Genomic DNA, 20,774 nt, shown 5'->3' on the forward strand with positions numbered 1-20,774 from the left:
ATCAAGAGCTTTCATGATGGGATCAGACATGGTGGCAAGTTTTTTCCTTCTGCGTGTCAGGTGTCGTTCCTCTTGATTGACAAGGATATGCATTGTGTGATGATATGATTGATGATAGATCAATTTACATCATGGGACATTTTGTTTTGTTTTTTACATTTTTTAATTAAGGACTTTGAGTAGGGGTACTTTGTAGTGGCCTGTTATGGTTCAGTAGGGAAGGAGCTGCACACTCCCCCCCCCCCTTAAAACCCATGGAATTTGGGGGAAACCCCACACAATTTCTTTTTTTTCTTTTTCATCCATACCAAACCCCCATCGTGGACAAGGCTCGGGTATGTACTTTTAGGGGGAACTTTACACCGTTTGTTTGTGTATGGTCCCCCATTAACATTTATAGCACACCCTCATCTAGAACATCTGGTATAGAGGTGAATCCCTTGTCATTTACTGTCAATTTAAACAACATTTTTTCTTTTGTAAATGTTGGTGTTGCTGAAGTAAGTTGTATATATCATACAGATGTGTCACTTCACAAACCGCTTCCCCAGCTTTCCCCCCCCCCATGTTATTTGTAGGAATTGTGTATTTTTAATGCACAGTTTTTTAATAAAATCGCTGCTCCCCACCAACTTAATTTTTTTTTAAATGTTTTTGCTTTGGTTCATGTCCCCCCACATGGTGCTGCCCAGTCTCCCATGACAGTTGTTTCAGAATGTCTTGTCTATTAGTCTGAAAAATGGCCAAAACTGATTCAAAGAATTGTCTCCCATTGATTTTTAATATGGTTTGGATTAAGCACCCAAACTGCAGTCAGGTTTGGCAAACCTAGCCTGAGCCGAACCTGGGTATGTTTTGTTCCGTACTAGTTGTTATTGATTGTTGCAATATTGTAACACAGTAACAGATCCAGACTCTTGGGGGTGTGTTTATCAATGCTTTTAACTTTCATCCATGAGCCACACGTTTTCTGCTTGAAACTCAGCCTAAAATTATGTGAATCTTGGGTAAAGGTTGTATGAAACTCAGGTGAAAGACAGCATCGTTGCCACTCATTTTGACATACAATAAGGTTTAACAGCCGTACAATTTTTCTTGTAGAGTTAGGAATGGCTTGAAATTCTTTTAGGTTTTTATTGTTTTCTCTATCTAAATGGGGTGATTTCATTTAATTTCCTGTCCACTTGCTGACCACTCACAGTATATATAAGTCATTCATTTGATGTTTAATACCGGGGTTATGGCAGCAGATAGCTGCCATAAGCCCGGTATCATTTTTTTCTGTGGGCGATTCGTCGACATCTACTAAAAGTGATCCCGGTAGCTTCCTGATCTTTTCCGGGAAGTGACCCCATACCGCTGATGGCTAGGCAGGAAGTCAAATGAGGGCAAGATGACCCCCACTTGGCTCTATGCTCTTCGAGGACTCAAGTGACCTCTGAAGTCACTTCCAGTTCTCCGGCATAAAGAAATAGTTTTTTTTTTTTAACGTCAAAGTCAGTGTCATTTTTTTTTTTCATTTGCTTTTAAGCCCCCGTTCACACCTATGTGAATTAGATGCGGCTTACACCGCATCTAATTCGCAGGACATTTTAAAATACATTCATATGAATGCATCTGGTTCACATATGTGCGTTGCATTCGCACTGCGCATTGCACAAAAAACGTGTGTGTTTTCTGGGCATTGCGGTGCGAATTACGAGCCCCTTATCTTCTATGGGAACGCATCTGTTTCGCAGATGCATTGCGTTCTGAACATGGATTTTCTCCTTCTCCTCACTACACCCCCCTCTCCGCCCCCTCTCACTCCCCCTCTCCGCCCCCTCTCACCCCCCCTCTCCCTGCTCACTGATCCTGAGCTAAAACGCAAATGAACCTTTGAACAGGAGATTTTTATCTTCCCAGTGAAACCTGAGCTTCAATTCGCACCGCACATGTGTGAACCCAGGCTTAAAGGTAAAAGAGATCTGGGATCTTTTTGAACCCAAATCTCTCAATAAAGAGGACCTGTCATGCTAAAAAAAAGTGACAGTGTAAAATTAAAAAAAATAAAAAGTAAAATAAATATAAAAAACAATTTAAAGCACCCCATCCCTCACAGGCAGAAGCAACGCAATATGTGAGTCACGCCTGCATATTTAAACGCTGTTTAAACCGCCCATGTAAGGTATCACAGCAATCGTTAGAGCAAGAGCAATAACTCTAGCACTAGACCTCCTCTGTAACTCTAAGCAGGTAACCTAGAAACAAATTTCAAGCGTCACCTATGGAAATTTCTAAGTACCGTAGTTTTTTTTTCTATTCCACAAGTGTGCGCAATTTTAAAGCATGATATGTTAGGTATTTATTTACTCGGCGTGACATCATTTTTCACATTATACCATAAAAATAGGGTTAATGAAGTGTTTTTTTTTTTTTTTTTTAATTCATTAAAGAGTTTTTTTTCACAAAAAAAATTAAGTTTAAAAGACCGCTGCGCAAATGACGTGTGAAATAACATATTGCAACAATCACCATTTTATTCTCTATGATCTCTGCTAATAAAAATATATAATGTTTGGGGGTTCTAAGTAATTTTCTAGCAAAAAATACAAAATCTAACTTGTAAAAAAAAAATTCCAGAAAGGCCTGGTCTTCAAGTGGTTAATGGTGTCAGACAGAAAAGGAATTGGGGGGATTTTTAACTCTTCTCCATTCTGTCCAAAACTAAAAATAATCTTTGTTTTTTATAATGAAAGTCCTCCTACTTGAATAGGCATAATAGACATATTATATGTGTTTGCATATGAGAAGTCACAAAGCAGCCAATTGACATGACATCAGCCTTCTGAAGGTGAGCAAGCAAATAGAAAATTATTTACTAAACGTGATATTTTAACAATGTATACATTAATAACACCTTCATTGCTGTCAATGTATAACTTATCATTTAAAACAAGTATTATAATGAGTATTTGTGTATAAGGCCTTCTTCCAGCATAACATAACATGAACCTACATCCTACAGAGGAGATACTTGGGCTTTATGACAAAAGGGTTGCACGCTCAAAAATTAGTTGTCTAGTAACCTACATACACAGAAAGGCGGTGATTATCAGTGGTTCTGTTGGTTAGCTAAGCTGCAGAGTTCAGTACATGGGGCACTATTATCATCCACCTAGGACTGTGACAAAGGGAGTCCAGGACAGCAGAGCAATACCACTGTCCATGGTATTGCTCGCTCCAATGGACTCACTGTCAGCAAGTCCATCAACATGTCACCCTTTCCTACTGCTTAATGTGAGTGCCAAATTTGTTCTTTTTAACAAAGTGTTTACAACAATAATACAGTTGGTAGAATCTCTTGTTCCTATGTTTTCCATTATATTCCATAGAGGAAAGCCTAGGCTATCTTCTCCTGTCTGTCCACCTTATTTCTAAAAACGTCATAGTATATAACAAATTACAAGGAAGAGCTACTAATATACGGCACCACTGATTATTCAATTTTTTTTTAATGTTGTCGTGATATACTTACATCATTTAATGCCTGTAAATACATTATAGAGCCTTGGGAAGTTTGGCTTATATCAGGTAGAAAAACACAGTTATCATCATACAGTCCAGTATCTCTGTGAGGGATGCATTTACAGCCAGGATTGGTGCATGTATCTTCCCTGTAAACACCTTTAAGTTCAAATGAACACCTGTTAAAAAAATAATAAGTTCTAGTGTAAGTGAACTCAGATGGAGCCATGTTTGAGAAGAATGGCAGCTCATTCCAACAGTAAGCAATTTTTAAGACACAGTGACCACAGCTACCACTTCGGTGACAGCATTGGATGTATATATATATATATATATATATATATATATATATATATATATATATATATATATATGTATATGGACAGCTGGCGTGGCTAGATAGGACACATTTGTTTATGGGAACCCCAGGGAGGGGATCACACCTCAATGGCCTCTCGCACTGGTGAGCAATAACCTTTGGATAAATTAGTAGATGAGTCTTTCTTTTTGACTTATGTTAGTGATACACTTTTTTTCCCTATATCCTGTTCACAGAACCATGTGACTTTTACCCCCCTTCCTGCCCAGGTCAATTTTCAGCTTTCAGCGCTGTCACAATTTAAATTACAATTGCGCAGTCATACAACGCTGTACACAAACGGAATTTGTATCCTTTTGTTTACACAACTAGAGCTTTTTTGCTAAATAAACGAAAAAAAGACTGAAAATGTTGAAAATAAAAACTGTTATAAAATTTTACAAATCAATATTTGTTCTTCATGAATTTAGGTCAACATGTATTCCGCTACATTTCTTTGGTGAAAATAACCCAAATCAGTGTATATTATTAGTGTCTTCAAAAAATGGTCAATTTCTGAAAATTGATCAATCCTGATGTACTGACTCTCATTTCTTGAGGCTCAAAAACACCAGGACAGTACAAATATCCACCAAATGACCCGTTTTTTTTTTAAATAAACAGTCCAAAGTATTTATTAAGAGGCATGGCAAGTTTTTTAAGTTAATTTTTTGTCATAATTTTTTGGAAAATAAAGAAATAAAAAAAAAAAATTTTTTTTTTTTTTTTTTTTTTTTACATATGGACACCATTTCAGTACAGCATTGTCATATAACTGGTGTGGCAGTGATCAGGGACACTGACTGGTAACAGTATGAAAAAAATGTTTTTGTTTTTCTTTTGTTTTTTTATTACACACTGTGACCAGAGCAATATAATGTTACCTTAGTAATATAGGTAGGTGATCAATATTTTTTTTAAATTTTTTACACATTATGATTGCTTATAGCAGTGCATTACATTGCAATAAGTAATCATTTTACTGAATGAAACTGATTCATTCAGTTTGTTGTGTTTTAATTAGCTGTGATTGACCAGAGCTAATCACATGGTACAGATGGGGTGTGATTGGCCCTGTCTGTACCATGTGATCACACTGACCAGTCACAGCTAGCAACACAATTGTACACATTGGATGGCATGAAAAGAAGCCATCCATTGTGTACAACTGTCATGTGAACTGCTGTAATTGGTCACAGCGGTCGCATGATACTGTCAGTGATCTGGTACTCTGACCAGTCCTCGGCTGTGTCTGGTGGACGCAGCTGGTGACAGATCATGCTGCTGCACTGCAGATCAACGAGAGGCCCACCCAGCCGTCATATTGTAATAGGCTTGGCGGGAACTGGTTAAAGTCCAACTCTGGGAAACTTTAAAATTATACATTGCCATGGGGCTGCATCCCCCACTGCACACTACAAGAGTTAACTGCATGTTTTGTCTAGGAAAGAAGAAAAGCATGTTTACCTACCCAACTGTCTGCTCCCAAGGCAGGCGGTTCTCCTCATACTCCAGCTGTGGACTGTCCCTCAGTGTCATGACTAGGGATGAGCTTCGAGTTCGAGTCGAACTCATGTTCGACTCGAACATTGGCTGTTCGCAAGTTCACCGAACAGCAAACAATTTGGGGTGTTCGTGGCAAATTCGAATGCCGCGGAACACCCTTTAAAAGTCTATGGGAGAAATCAAAAGTGCTAATTTTAAAGGCTAATATGCAAGTTATTGTCATAAAAAGTGTTTGGGGACCTGGGTCCTGCCCCAGGGGACATGGATCAATGCAAAAAAAAGTTTTAAAAACGGCCGTTTTTTCAGGAGCAGTGATTTTAATAATGCTTAAAGTCAATCAATAAAAGTGTAATATCCCTTTAAATTTCGTACCTGGGGGTGTCTATAGTGTGCCTGTAAAGGGGCGCATGTTTCCTGTGTTTAGAACAGTCTGACAGCAAAATTACATTTTGAAGGAAAAAACTCATTTAAAACTACCCGCGGCTATTGCATTGCCGACAATACACATAGAAGTTCATTGATAAAAACGGCATGGGAATTCCCCAAAGGGGAACCCCGAACCAAAATTAAAAAAAAAAAATGACGTGGGGGTCCCCCTAAATTCCATACCAGGCCCTTCAGGTCTGGTATGGATATTAAGGGGAACCCCGGCCAAAATTAAAAAAAAAAAATGACGTGGGGTTCCCCCTAAATTCCATACCAGACCCTTCAGGTCTGGTATGGATTTTAAGGGGAACCCCGCGCCAAAAAAAAAAAAAAAAAACGGCGTGGGGTCCCCCCAAAAATCCATACCAGACCCTTATCCGAGCACGCAACCTGGCAGGCCGCAGGAAAAGAGGGGGGGACGAGAGTGCGGCCCCCCCTCCCTCCTGAACCGTACCAGGCCACATGCCCTCAACATTGGGAGGGTGCTTTGGGGTAGCCCCCCAAAACACCTTGTCCCCATGTTGATGAGGACAAGGGCCTCATCCCCACAACCCTGGCCGGTGGTTGTGGGGGTCTGCGGGCGGGGGGCTTATCGGAATCTGGAAGCCCCCTTTAACAAGGTGACCCCCAGATCCCGGCCCCCCCCCTGTGTGAAATGGTAAGGGGGTACATAAGTACCCCTACCATTTCACGAAAAAAGTGTCAAAAATGTTAAAAATGACAAGAGACAGTTTTTGACAATTCCTTTATTTAAATGCTTCTTCTATCTTCCTTCATCTTCTGGTTCTTCTGGCTCTTCTGGCTCTTCTGGTTCTTCCTCCGGCGTTCTCGTCCAGCATCTCCTCCGCGGCGTCTTCTATCTTCTTCTCCTCGGGCCGCTCCGCACCCATGGCATGGGGGGGAGGCTCCCGCTCTTCTCTTCTTCTCTTCTTCATTTTCTTCTCCGGGCCGCTCCGCAATCCATGCTGGCATGGAGGGAGGCTCCCGCTGTGTGACGGCGCTCCTCGTCTGACAGTTCTTAAATAACGGGGGGGCGGGGCCACCCGGTGACCCCGCCCCCCTCTGACGCACGGTGACTTGACGGGACTTCCCTGTGACGTCACGGGGAATGCCACAGGGAAGTCCCGTCAAGTCACCGTGCGTCAGAGGGGGGCGGGGTCACCGGGTGGCCCCGCCCCCCGTTATTTAAGAACTGTCAGACGAGGAGCGCCGTCACACAGCGGGAGCCTCCCTCCATGCCAGCATGGATTGCGGAGCGGCCCGGAGAAGAAAATGAAGAAGAGAAGAAGAGAAGAAGAGAAGAAAAGAAGAAAAGAAGAAGAGAAGAAGAGAAGAAGAGAAAAGCGGGAGCCTCCCCCCCATGCCATGGGTGCGGAGCGGCCCGAGGAGAAGAAGACAGAAGACGCCGCGGAGGAGATGCTGGACGAGAACGCCGGAGGAAGAACCAGAAGAACCAGAAGAGCCAGAAAAACCAGAAGATGAAGGAAGATAGAAGAAAGAAGAAGCATTTAAATAAAGGAATTGTCAAAAACTGTCTCTTGTCATTTTTAACATTTTTGACACTTTTTTCGTGAAATGGTAGGGGTACTTATGTACCCCCTTACCATTTCACACAGGGGGGGGGCCGGGATCTGGGGGTCACCTTGTTAAAGGGGGCTTCCAGATTCCGATAAGCCCCCCGCCCGCAGACCCCCACAACCACCGGCCAGGGTTGTGGGGATGAGGCCCTTGTCCTCATCAACATGGGGACAAGGTGTTTTGGGGGGCTACCCCAAAGCACCCTCCCAATGTTGAGGGCATGTGGCCTGGTACGGTTCAGGAGGGAGGGGGGGCCGCACTCTCGTCCCCCCCTCTTTTCCTGCGGCCTGCCAGGTTGCGTGCTCGGATAAGGGTCTGGTATCGATTTTTGGGGGGACCCCACGCCGTTTTTTTTTTTTTTTTTGGCGCGGGGTTCCCCTTAAAATCCATACCAGACCTGAAGGGTCTGGTATGGAATTTAGGGGGAACCCCACGTCATTTTTTTTTTTTAATTTTGGCCGGGGTTCCCCTTAATATCCATACCAGACCTGAAGGGCCTGGTATGGAATTTAGGAGGACTCCCACGTCATTTTTTTTTTTTAATTTTGGTTCGGGGTTCCCCTTTGGGGAATTCCCATGCCGTTTTTATCAATGAACTTCTATGTGTATTGTCGGCAATGCAATAGCCGCGGGTAGTTTTAAATGAGTTTTTTCCTTCAAAATGTCATTTTGCTGTCAGACTGTTCTAAACACAGGAAACATGCGCCCCTTTACAGGCATACTATAGACACCCCCCAGGTACGAAATTTAAAGGGATATTACACTTTTATTGTTTGACTTTAAGCATTATTAAAATCACTGCTCCTGAAAAAACGGCCGTTTTTAAAACTTTTTTTTGCATTGATCCATGTCCCCTGGGGCAGGACCCAGGTCCCCAAACACTTTTTATGACAATAACTTGCATATAAGCCTTTAAAATTAGCACTTTTGATTATTCATGTTCGTGTCCCATAGACTTTAACGGTGTTCGCATGTTCGAACAAACTTTTTTCCTGTTCGCATGTTCTGGTGCGAACCGAACAGGGGGGTGTTCGGCTCATCCCTAGTCATGACATCCAATGCAGGGCTATAGACCCTACCCTGGTCTAGATGACATCAGAGCCACCGGATTGTGGGGGAGAAGACGCTTCAGGGGCCAGTGTAGCAACACCAATGAAGTAATGGGTAAATACATCTTCTTTTCTGAGTCCCTTAACCTCCCTGGCGGTATAATTATTTCAGATTTTGGGTGCTGAAAGCGGTACCATTATTTTGCACAGAAATTTGGCGTTTTATATTGTAGACCTGTAATTCTTAGGAATAATTCACTTAAATCTGTCCAAACAAGAGTCTAGTAGACATCTCGGGTATGATAAAGTTTGAAAAATGAAATAAAAAATGATAATATAATAAATACCTATAAATAATTATAACAAATAATAATATAATAATAATAAAAATTATTCAATAATGTAATCAAATCAAAAACACTGAAATTTGCTCAGTTGCAGAATTGTCGCTTTCGTTACTTTTAGTGTTTGGTGACGGATTTCCCCACAAATCACTATTGCTCAATTCTGCAAGTGATTCTAATTTATTATCGCTGTTTTCTAGCTGGTCTAAAGCCACTTTTGATGTAAAGGGACAGTTTGGTTGCTATGGACAATCTCCAGTTTCCAGGCAGAAAGTACAGTATTTATAATATAGAACTGCATGCAGGACACTGGGCAGACCACTAGGGACAAAGGGGATGTGAAATTATTTGATACAGTACTGTAATCTGTAAGATTACAGTATACTGTATCTGTACTGTGTGTTTTACTTTTTGAATTTGCCACCGAACTCCGTCCCCGTGCGTCGCAACGCTCGCAGGGAACGGAGCTTGGCACTGTGAATCGAGCGAGACATGGCAGCTCACTGATCACAGCGGGGAGACATCGCAGGATCCAGGGGACAAGGTAAGTATCCTCTGCATGGACCCTGCGATGCAATCCCGAGTCTGGCTCGGGGATACCGCTTTTGGTACTGAAAATCCACCCCGAGCCAGACTCGGGAATACCGCCAGGGGGGTTAATGAGCAATTAACTTATGCAGTATGGGTGCAGCCCCAGTGCAAGGGAGAATTTTAAAGTTTCCCAGTTGGGCGTTAAAGTAAATTTTAGTAGTTTTGTAGGGCCCTGGGGTTTAGTCAGGGAGCTTCTCACAAATTTACTTGCCAGGAGCAGTTACCCTGGTCAATTGCACTTTTCTCTTCTACCGCTGGGTGGCCGGGTACTTGGAGGTACTAGATACAAGAAGGGCAACCCAAGGTCATTGGGTATATGGGGTGTCTCAGCCAATGGGCAGGGGTTTTCTTGAATCCCTTGGCCTGCTGGTAGAACCTATATATTTGGGTGAGGCCTGTGATCTATGTTCTGTGTCACCTGGGCAGCTGTCTGGGTGGACGTGTGTCGTACCTCTCAGGCTGCTGGGCCGGAGATTGAGCCTATTCTGGGGGCATCTGGCTGCCAGGCTGTGTGAGGGCCTATCCAGAAGTAAGAGGGCAGCGCAGGGTTGGGATTGAGGCTTGCAGTCCAACCAGAAGTGACGGTTTCTCAAGCCAGAGAACCTGTCTTGGTCGGAGGTAGAAGGGAAGCTGTCACAACTAAGGGACTAAGGGACCAATCACCTTTACCAGGGACCAAAGTGAGTAACTGAAGCAAGTATCAGAGCAGCATTCTCACCGAACGGGCATGGTGGAGAATCAGGAAACTTAAGGCGGTGATCAAGTCAGGGACCCAACTAACAGAGGTGACACTTGCAGTGCAGCTTTGTGAGTCAAGCCAGGGACCGAGCCGGTTAGCAGAGGTGAAGCTTGAGAAGTATCTGGAGTGCAAAGCTAGGGACCCAGAGGGAAGCGTGGGTGATGCTTGAGGGAGATACCATTGCAAAGCTTCGAGGAGCTCCAGGGATTCAGAGTCAGTGAATCAGAGGGTCCAGTGAGAGACCAAGGGCTCACGGGGGTGAAGAACTACAAGTAGAAGCTGTAGTGAAGCAAAGAGGACTGTAACGATTTGTGTTAGGAACTCTTAAAGACTGTTGCCATAAGAGACAGCAATCCTGCACGTGCAGATGTGGCACCTTGATGGGGGCCTTTCCCTGTACGACTGTCCTCCTATTTAAGTCTCGGAGTCTGCCAATTGAAATTGCAACTGCTAAGGGTGTCCTGGCCCTAACCCTCTTTCCCCCCTCAAAATACAAAAAGGACTGTTAAGAGAAATAAAACCTCTTTTACATCCAAGAAGTGTCTGGCATCCAATAACTTTATCCACCTTGCACCCACTATGCCTCCCAACCCACCACATACAGAAGGATGTCATACAGAAGGATCTTTGGCCCTGAAGGTTCTCATTAGACTGGAGGAGGCTAGAGACTTTGCTACAGTTTTTTTTAAGGCAGCTTTAAATTATTAATGCTACACAAAATCCCCCAAAATAGAAAATTGCTGCTAAGGATATCAAACTGGGTTTATCTTAAAAATATGCAGTGTGTGAGCATTCAGAGAAATATATGGTGATGATATATTTATATGTATTAGATATCATACATTTACCTTGTAGCTTCTATTGTAAGACCACTTGAAATGTAGAAGGGAACATCATTATTGTATTCATCAAAGACACCCCATCTAAAATGAGCCCATTCATGGACAAACACTCTTCCTGCAAACACAAGAGAATAGTGTTAAGGTAACGTCATTATTTAAAATTTACAGAAAAACATGGGAACCACTATTTCAAGGTGCCCACACTGATAAAAATAATTCTGTTGGCTTGTATTTTTAACTTAAAAAATTTATAATTTTCAACATAAAAATAAATGTTAATTCATTTACTTTGATATTTTAAGTACCTTACTTAATTTTCATTAGTTCTTAAAACACAACTTTTACATTTACAAAAAGAATGTATAATTTTGAGTAATCTAGACAAAACTTTTAAGGTATGTGCATTTCCATATTCTAATTGAGTTACATTTACTTAAAAAAAATGATCTTTTAATTTGACTGAAACTGCGGAACGCATATGTTTGCCAAACGTGCAACTACACGAGTTTTGATGCTGTATATTTTAAAGAGTTTGACGTATTTTGGAACTTTGAAAGCCTGCACAAGGCAGGTCCCATACATTTGAGGCCCATCAGGACAAGAGAGCGCCACCAGTGAATTTCTCCAAATCACTACAAAGACATGCAATGCCATTGAAAGGTAAGAGTGAACATTGAACAAATTATCGTTCACATGCTTTAAATGTTGCTTAACATACCATCTAAAATGTTTATTTTTTTTTAGCAGATTAATATTTTTATAATAAATGGACATACGTCCATTGTACACACCTATTGAGACGACAACTCACTTGTGCGCACGCAAAGTTTGCACTTACTGCATTCTGCAGAACGCAACCAAGATGCAGGGTGAGGGACCACCAGCTGTTAAGCTTAAAAATGGTTTTGTGCCACAAAAATGAATGTTTCAGCCGTTTGGTTTTTGAGATATTGGAATTCAAATTCAGACCATGTAACATCAAGCCCCGCCCACTTTGCACCCAATGTTATTAAAATTTAAAAACAAAGATAGCATTCGTTTGCACTGTATCTGTGCTGATTTGTGCTGCAAAAACGAACGCATGTGCTGGTTTGGTTTCAGAGATATTGCGCATTATAATTGATGAAACTTCTCCCACTTTGCACCACGTTATTATATTTTTTTAAAAAATTACCAATTTGTTTGTGCTGATTTGTACCACAAAAACAAACTTTCTGTTCGGTTTTTGAGATATTAGACATTCAACGTTAGATTATGTAACCTAAAACAAATATTCCATATTTATGCTGCATTGGCAGGAAAAACAAGCATATTGGTATAGTGTATTTTTTTCATATAGCATTCTTATTTTGTATCAGAAAGAATCATTATGGGACTCATTTATGCTTTTAGCCTGAGCTACCCTGAAAACTTAAAATATACCTTTGAAGTTTTTCAGAAGATCTTTTTAGAACTAGATGTGGGGAATCTATCTTCAAAAGTTCACACATTAACCGCTTGCCGACCAGCCACCGTCATTATACTGCGGCAGGTCTGTTCTTTACACAGGAGATAGCGGGCGCATGTGCCACGTGCCGCAGGAGCATGCTCACGGGTCTGGCGAACTCGATGTCCACCGGTGACCCACGATCGCGGTATACAGAGGCAGAACGGGGATCTGCCTATGTAACAAGGCGATTCCCTGTTCTGCCAGATGACATGTCAGAGATCTTCTGTTCCCAGCTATCTCTGTCATGTCCCTGGTAGCCCTTCCCCCCTACAGTTAGAACACACCCAGGGAACACAACCCCTTGATCGCCTCTAGTGTTAACCCCTTCCCTGCTAGTGTAATTTATACATTGATCAGTGCTTTTTTATAGTAATACTATAATATGTATAATAGTATAATAATGTCACTGGTCCCCAAAAAGTGTCATTTGGGGTCATATTTGTCCGCCGCAATGTCGCAGTCCCACTAAAAATCACAGATCGCTGCCATTACCAGAAAAAACAATAAAAAAATATATATAAAAGTCTCTAAATCTATCCCATAGTTTGATAAGTTTTGTGCAAACCAATCAATATACGCCTATTACAATTTTTTTTTTACCAAAAATATGTAGAATATATATCGGCCTAAACTGATGAATACATTTGTTTTTATATATATTTTTTGGATATGTATTATAGCTGAAAGTAAAAAAAAAAATTTATTTTTTTTTTCAAAATTATCAGTCTTGTTTTGTTTATAGCGCAAAAAATAAAAACTGCAGAGGTGATCAAATACCACCAAAAGAAAGCTCTATTTGTGGGGGAAAAAAAGGACGTTAAATTTGTTTGGGTACAGCGTCGCACGACCACACAATTGTCAGTTAAAGCGGTGCAGTGCTGTATCGCAAAAAATGGCCTGGTTATTAAGGGGGCAAATCCTTCCGGGGCTGAAGTGGTTAAAGTGCAAATTATTTTCCTAAAAGGCTTTAAAAAAAAGTTAATACATTCTGTATTCTATATTCTTTACAGATATACTGTATATACATGTGTGTGTTTCAATTTGATTTGTTAGCTGAGAAAAATGCATTTTTTTCTTCTTTTCTTTTTTTTTTAAATGTTTACATTTACATTTGATCCTGCTTTAATAATATTACATTTGTAACACTTTATAAAAAATAAATGTTAATTAGTTTTAAAAGCCTGTTTCATGAGACTATTCCTTTTTTTAAAAAACATATTATTGTGTTATATTTATATAAAAACCTTTAAACATTTATCAAATACATTTGGAAAATAAGTTTTATGAACTTAAAAAAATTGAGTAAGTTACGAGTTAATATCACTCAAAACTAAGTAATTGACTAAGTAACTAATAGGGCAGCACAGTGGTGTAGGGCTTTCGCATAGCAGCAAAAGGGTCACTGGTTTGAATCCTTGAGCACGACACTACTTGTTCTATCCTGTGCCTGTTTAGGTTTCCTCCCACACTCCAAAGACATGCTGGTAGGGTAATTGGCTCCTGTGTAAATTGGCCCTAGTATGTGTATTTATGAATGTGAGTTAGGGATCTTCGATTGAGAGCTCCTTGAGGGCAGGGACTGTACTGAATGCGCTCCGTAAATTGATGGTGCTATATAAGTACTTGAAATAAATAAGTTAATGTATGTGTTCCTAGCTTAAACTTTTCTAGAAACTGGAAAAATTGAGTTGGCTTTACTTGAACCTAATGTCTATAAACTGGAAAAATTTAGTTGGCTTTACTTAAAACTGAAGTTCAAGACAAGTTAAGTTATATATTCCTAACTTAAAACACTATGGTCTATAAAATGAAAAAAATTTAGTTGGCTTTACTTAAAACAACAAAGTAGAAAACATGAAAAGTCTAATGAGTCAGACAAAAATAAGTTTAGTTGACAGTACTTAAAAAGCTGATGCAAATAGTTGCCTCAATTTTTTTGAGTAGACCCAGCACAATATTTTTTACAGTGCATGGCCATGTCTATCTTTGTGTACCAGGTGGTAAACCTTACCCTTTACTCCAAACTATTTCTATAAGCCCACTCTTGCCCCAGTGAGCTTCAGAGTAGGAGTCAGCTGGAGGCAGAAGGTGATATATGGGACTGGTCTGATACCACTCCCAGAGTCTGCTATCTGAGGTGACATTTCCACTCACTTAAAGTTAGCAATGCCCCTGAATGTATGAGGAAATTAAATTAAATGAAAATAGTTTGCAAAGATGTTACATTCATCCTTTCAGGTTAAAGGAAACCTGTAGTGATTATATATTGGTTTGCATTTCCTGACCTTTCTGCTAAAACAACTATTTCCTTGGCCATCATACTGATTGAGAGATTTCCATATCTTCACGTGGTCTCTGACCTGCACGTAAACTTCCGACCTCACTGGCTGCCTGCTTGTTCCGAGTCTGTCAATCTAATTGCATAGAAGCCATAAGCAGCCAGAAAACTACTTTTTACAAAAGAAGGTCATCAACTCAGTAATGGTTTCTAGGGATGGGCGAACGATTTGGCCCGAGTTCGGGTCGAACTTTGGTTGTTCGGATGTTCAGCGAACAACTAACATTATGCGGTGTTCGGGGCAAATTCCAAAGCTGCGGAACCCCGTTAAAGTCTATGGGACACTAACATGTAAAACCAAAAGTGCTCATTTTAAAGGCTTATATGCAAGTTGTTGTCATAAAAAGTGTTTGAGGAGTTTTAAAAACGTCTGTTTTTTTGGGAGCAGTGATTTTAATAATGCTTGAAGTGAAAGAATAAAATATTCCTTTAAATAATGTGTCTATAGTATGCCTGGAAAGTGGCACAGTTTTCCCATGTTTAGAACAGTACTACTGCAAAATGACATTTCTAAAGGAAAAAAAAGTAATTTAAAACTGATTGCGGCTGTAATGAATTGTCGGGTCTCGGCAATATAGATAAAACTTATTGAAAAAAACGACATGGGTTCCGCCCCAGTCCATTACCAGACCCTTTAGGTCTGATATGAATATTAAGGGGAACTCCAAACCAAAAATTAAAAAACAAATTGCATGGGGGTCCCCCCAAATCAATACCAGACCCTTATCCGAGCACACAACCTGGAAGAGGTTGGAAGAGAGCACCCCCCCTCCTGAACCGTACCAGGCCACATGCCCTCAACATAGGGAGGATGCTTTGGGGTCTTATCCCCACAATCCTTGGTTGTGGGGGTCTGCGGGCGGGGGGCTAATCAGGATCTGGAAGCCCCTTTTAACAAGGGGACCCCAGATTGTGGCCTCCCCACCTATGTGAATTGGTAACGGGTACATTGTACTCCTACCATTTCACAAAAAAGTGTCAAAAATAGTAAAAAAGACAGGAGACACTTTGGGACAAGTCCTTTATTAAAAAATAAAAAGATAAAAATGTCCCACGATGTAGATCCATCTCACACCACCCGACGAGCCGAAAAAAGAAAAAAAAAAAGCTTCAACAGCTCTGCCTCCATGGGAGGCTCCCGTCGAGTGACGCTTCTTCTCAATAACAGCTGTTATATAGCTGAGGACGGGGCCACTCAGTGACGTAAATGGGCAACCCCGCCTTCCTCTGAAGGCAAGAGTATTAACAAAGCCCCCCCCCTTTTCCCTAATAAAACGGGGGCAAAAAAATAACTACTATGTTAGTGCCAGACTGCATCATACACTATATTGCCAAAATGATTGGAATGCCTGCCCTTACACGCATATGAACTTTAATGGCATCCAAGTCTTAGTCCTTAGGGTTCAATATGTGAATGTCCAACATATACTGTATCTAAAGTGCTGTGTACATTGTTGGCACTAAATAAATACTTGTAATATATTTTTCTCAAAGTGTAATGTTATTTGTTGTATTTTTGGATACTGCCAAATAGGTATTTTTTGTTTACAAAAATTATTTTATCTCCTATGATCATTACTTCCAACTGGTGGACATAATGCAGTATTTTTCCAATTGACTATTCCTATGTAGCACCCTCCTAGGTAGGTTGCTAACAGTATGAAGCAAATTTAGTTTTTGGCTGTTCTGGTTTCTGCTGGTTGCAGGCTTGACTGCTTTACCCTAATTTCTGGTAGGTTCCAGAATTTAGTGGGTAGAAGAGGCAGACCATCACTTGCATATTCAAACAGCCTCAACTAATTCCTGGCAGGAAGAATGGCATGTAGGGGGCTGAGGTGTGTATAAATAGACCAGGGCCTGGAACAGCAGGGTCCTTGTCCTGTGGAAGAAGACCCAGACTGAGGGTTGTGGCCCTCTGGGGCACATAGCTGACATTTAGAAGAGGCCATCTGGTGCCCAGCTCCAGATAGAGCTAGGGACCCACGTACAGAGTTCCTGAAAGCAGTTGAAGGAAGTCCACAGAGGATCTGACCTGGAGGCACAAGGCCATCTGGTGCCCAGGGCGAAGATGGTAAACTGAGCCCCCCCCGGGTATAAAGAAAGAGTCAGTGTCCTTTTAAAACAATACAACACTACAATACAACAATACAATACTGTAGCTTCAGCCCCCCCGCAGTACATATACTGCGACGGGGCTGCAGCTACAGTATTGTCGGCAAATGGTTAAAGTGTAAGGTCACCTTACAGAAAATCTGTAAGGTGAATTTACGCTGGACCCCCTCCCCTTCCGCCCCCCGTATCGCTGCTGTACCGGCCCAGGGATTTGAAATCCCCACGGCTTTCTCTCCTCTTCACCTGCGGCGACAGGAATCTCTACGCGGGTTCTGATGGGTCAGCGCCTCCCATGTGACGGCACCAACCAATTAGAATGCTCCTAAATGTACCTGCTGAGGAGGTGTGTTTTGGAGATTAAGCTGCGGGGATTTGTAAGCCCCAGAGCATTGAGGCGGCGACCCGATGTGATTGCCACGCTCCTCCAGGTCAATTGACCGCGGGGGGGGGGGGGTGCGGAGGGCGTCCTGTGTAAGTTCACCTTACAGATTTTTCTGTAAAGGTGAACTTACCCTTTAGTTACAAATGGTATTTGTAATATGCAGCATGAGGGGGTTCATGTATTGCCATTGGTATCAGTGTCAGTTAATCAACCCTTTTGTGCTGCATTACTGGCAGTGGTGTCAGTGTTATGCTGCAGCATGAAGGGGTTAATGAACACTGATACTGGTGCCAATAATGCAGCACAAATTAACTGACACTGATCATTAATGCATTAGTGACCAGTGGTAATACATGAACCCCCTCATGCTGCATATTGCAAATACCATTGGAAAACCATTAATTATTAATCTCACCTCTCCCCCCCACCAGCACCAGAGTTAGCCGATTAATTCATTCATAGATGCCCATCTGCTTACTTTGTCATTGACAGCCTGGTTGGTTCCTCCTCCCGCCTCCCGGCCGGTCCCTCAGTGACATCATGTCACGTCTCGCTGAGCGCCTGTTGGGCGGAGATTACTCCGTGGCAGCTCCTGACAGAGAAGGGAAGAGCGCAGCTCTGTGGTGTTGTAGGGGCAACTGGCGGTAATCATGGTCACTTGTTGCCCAGAAATTTTAACAGCACACTGCCAGCACTGCACTTTGATGCACGTTGATTTTTTTTAATCATTATTTTGATGTTTTTTTGGATTGCTAACTGGCTCTGTATAACTTAAATTGTTGATATTTTGCCAGATCAGGCCAGTTATAGGGACTCCTAAAAATCTAAAACATTACCTGTTAATAATATGTTCTCAGAGATAAAAGGGAGATACCATATTAACACACTTTAGAATTTATGGGAAAAAAAAAAGTACTAGTGGGCTAAGGACTTTTTTTTCTACAGATGCAAGCCTTGAAATTAAGATATACAGTTGTGCTCATAAGTTTACATACCCTGGCAGAATTTATGATTTCTTGGCCATTTTTCAGAGAATATGAATGATAACACAAAAACTTTTCTTTCACTCATGGTTAGTATTTGGCTGAAGCCATTTATTATCAGTCAACTATGTTTACTCTTTTTAAATCCTAATGACAACACAAACTACCCAAATGACCCTGATCAAAAGTTTACATACCCTGGTGATTTTGGCCTGATAACATGCACACAAGTTGACACAAAGGGGTTTGAATGGCTATTAAAGCTAACCATCCTCACCTTTGCTCTGTTTGATTGTAATTAGTGTGTGTGTATAAAAGATCAATGAGTTTCTGGACTCCTGACAGACCCTTGCATCTTTCATCCAGTGCTGCACTGATGTTTATGGATTCTGAGTCATGGGGAAAGCAAAAGAATTGTCAAACGACATCTTTAGCGGCTGTCAGCTTGTAGTTCTCAATGAACTACCAACGTGCTGTTGAGCGCAGTGGTAATTCATTGAGTCTTCCTGTCAGCAAGTATCGGCTTCCCCACACGGGATGTATGCACAAGAAAGATAAACTGACAGAGTACAGGAAACCTGCATGGCATCAGCAATTTTAAAGGGTCCTACTACAAAAAATAATACATGCACATTTTTTTACCTGCAAAAAGATGTGCATTTATTATTTTTTGTACAAAGGTGAACTTATCCTTTAATGAACAATTACATCCCTTTTCTATAGAAAAGGTAATGTGCCTTGTTATGCAGCACCCTTTCTGATAGGCGGCTAGTTAGGTTAGACAAATTTAGTTTTTGTGGCTCTCCTGAAATCAGTAGCTTGTGATTACTTCAGGCTGCTCTGAGCACTGCAGGCTACAGGTTTGATTGATTCCCCCTGTCTCCTAGAGATTTCCAGGATATAGTGGGTAGGAGAGTCAAATAAGCCGTCTGAATATTTATGTAGATCCAGCCAATCCCTGGAGGAGGATGCCCAGATGGTGGCTTGGGGAGTGAATAAATAGTTTGGAGCCTGAGAGAGCAGGGTTCTTCCCCAGGAGGAGAGGTTCCCAGCCAGAGGGGTTTCTGCCCTTCTAGGCAGTTCAACTGAAGAGTCTGCTTGTCTCATCAAGATCCCAACGGTGCAAAGCTGGGGGGGCCTATCCTGCTACAAACTCTTTTGAAGCTAAGAGAGGGGTTTACTGGGGATCCGGTCTGGAAGATTCACTAAGGAGACTGACTGCCTGAGTTCTGGGGGGAGGTTTCCAAGTTCAAGGGACACTGTGGGTACAGACCTCAGTGAAGGACTGTTTACTTGCATGGTTTGTAGTGTGCCAGTAAGGGAACGATCTATTGCATCTCAAAACAAGTCTCAAAGTCTTGCTGACCAAATGTATATATACGTCCTATCAGCAAGTGGTTTCATTTTTTACAGCCACCCGATCCTTTTACAGCACTGGAAACGGCTGTTCCCTCTCCCGCTGCCAGGGGGAGCCCAGGACCTGATATACCCTATAATGAATGAGGCCAGAAGTGATGATAATTTAGTACCTTCCGGTATCAGAGCTGTCATTTTTTGATTAGCTGCTTTATAGGCAGGGGAGACATTGGGGGTCTACTAGACCCCCTGATGTCTCCATCAAGGGTTCCTATCCCAAAGTTATCATATAATAAGCTTGATAAACTTAATAAATAAATAAACTTAAATGAAAAAAATCCTTAAGATTATAAAAAATAATATTTACAAAATAAATAAAAAAAATTTAAAACTCCCCTATCCCCCAATGCACACATGCAATTGTGAACAGTGATTGCACCACACAAGTGAGATATTGTGCTTGTGTGCACTAAAAATTATTTGATTGTATTTTTTCAGGAAAATTTGCACTTGCTAAATGGCTGCATAGATATCAGGTGACAAAAAATTTCAACAGCTACCATTTTATTCTCCAGGGCCTCTGCTTTCAGAAAATATATGTTTGGGGGTTCTAAGTAATTTTCTAGCAAAAAATGCTGATTTTAACATGTGTGTGAAACATTTAAAAATTGCCATGGACAGCAAGTGGTTAAACCCAGTAATGCCTAACAAGTAATCTGACTGTGATATACAGGCTCCATACTAAATGTAGCTAAAGACTAAAGTTTGGAAACATTGTACATTGGACCTTAGATTACAGCCTTAAAGTATATGTTAACCCTTGCCTTGTACAACAACCCATTCCGTTTAAAATAGGAATGAAACACAAACACACACACACACACATATATAATTATAAATATCATTTTTTCTCTTTTTTTATGAGTGATCACATTACTGATCTTCCCAGTAAATGGCAAGAAAACTAACCACACTAGAATGGATGTGCTCTCATGCTTAGCATAGTCAGCTTGAAATAGCAGGGACCCTGTCAGGAAAACCAGGTATTTCACACAAAGGAAGCAATACAAAGAGAACAGGATACTTTTTAACACAAGTTCATGGCACAATATCCACATATCAGGAATATGAAATGTAGGGGTAACATATTCTTCAACCACTTGACCTCCGGAAG

General features: G+C 41.3%; 1 protein-coding gene across 1 annotated transcript in view; it reads right to left on the bottom strand.

Annotated features, from left to right (window-relative positions):
• Window positions 1–20,774, bottom strand: part of LOC141103525 (calcium-activated chloride channel regulator 1-like) — a 93,329-nt gene that overhangs the window by 55,194 nt on the left and 17,361 nt on the right. Inside the window, exons 4-5 of the mRNA XM_073593202.1 lie at window positions 10,947–11,055; window positions 3,518–3,686 (exon numbers count right to left, since the gene is read on the bottom strand). Coding sequence (XP_073449303.1) covers window positions 3,518–3,686; window positions 10,947–11,055 — 278 coding nt within the window. The remainder of the gene's footprint in view (window positions 1–3,517; window positions 3,687–10,946; window positions 11,056–20,774) is intronic.

Source organism: Aquarana catesbeiana, linkage group LG07, assembly GCF_042186555.1.
Source record: "Aquarana catesbeiana isolate 2022-GZ linkage group LG07, ASM4218655v1, whole genome shotgun sequence".
Lineage (NCBI taxonomy): Eukaryota > Metazoa > Chordata > Amphibia > Anura > Ranidae > Aquarana > Aquarana catesbeiana.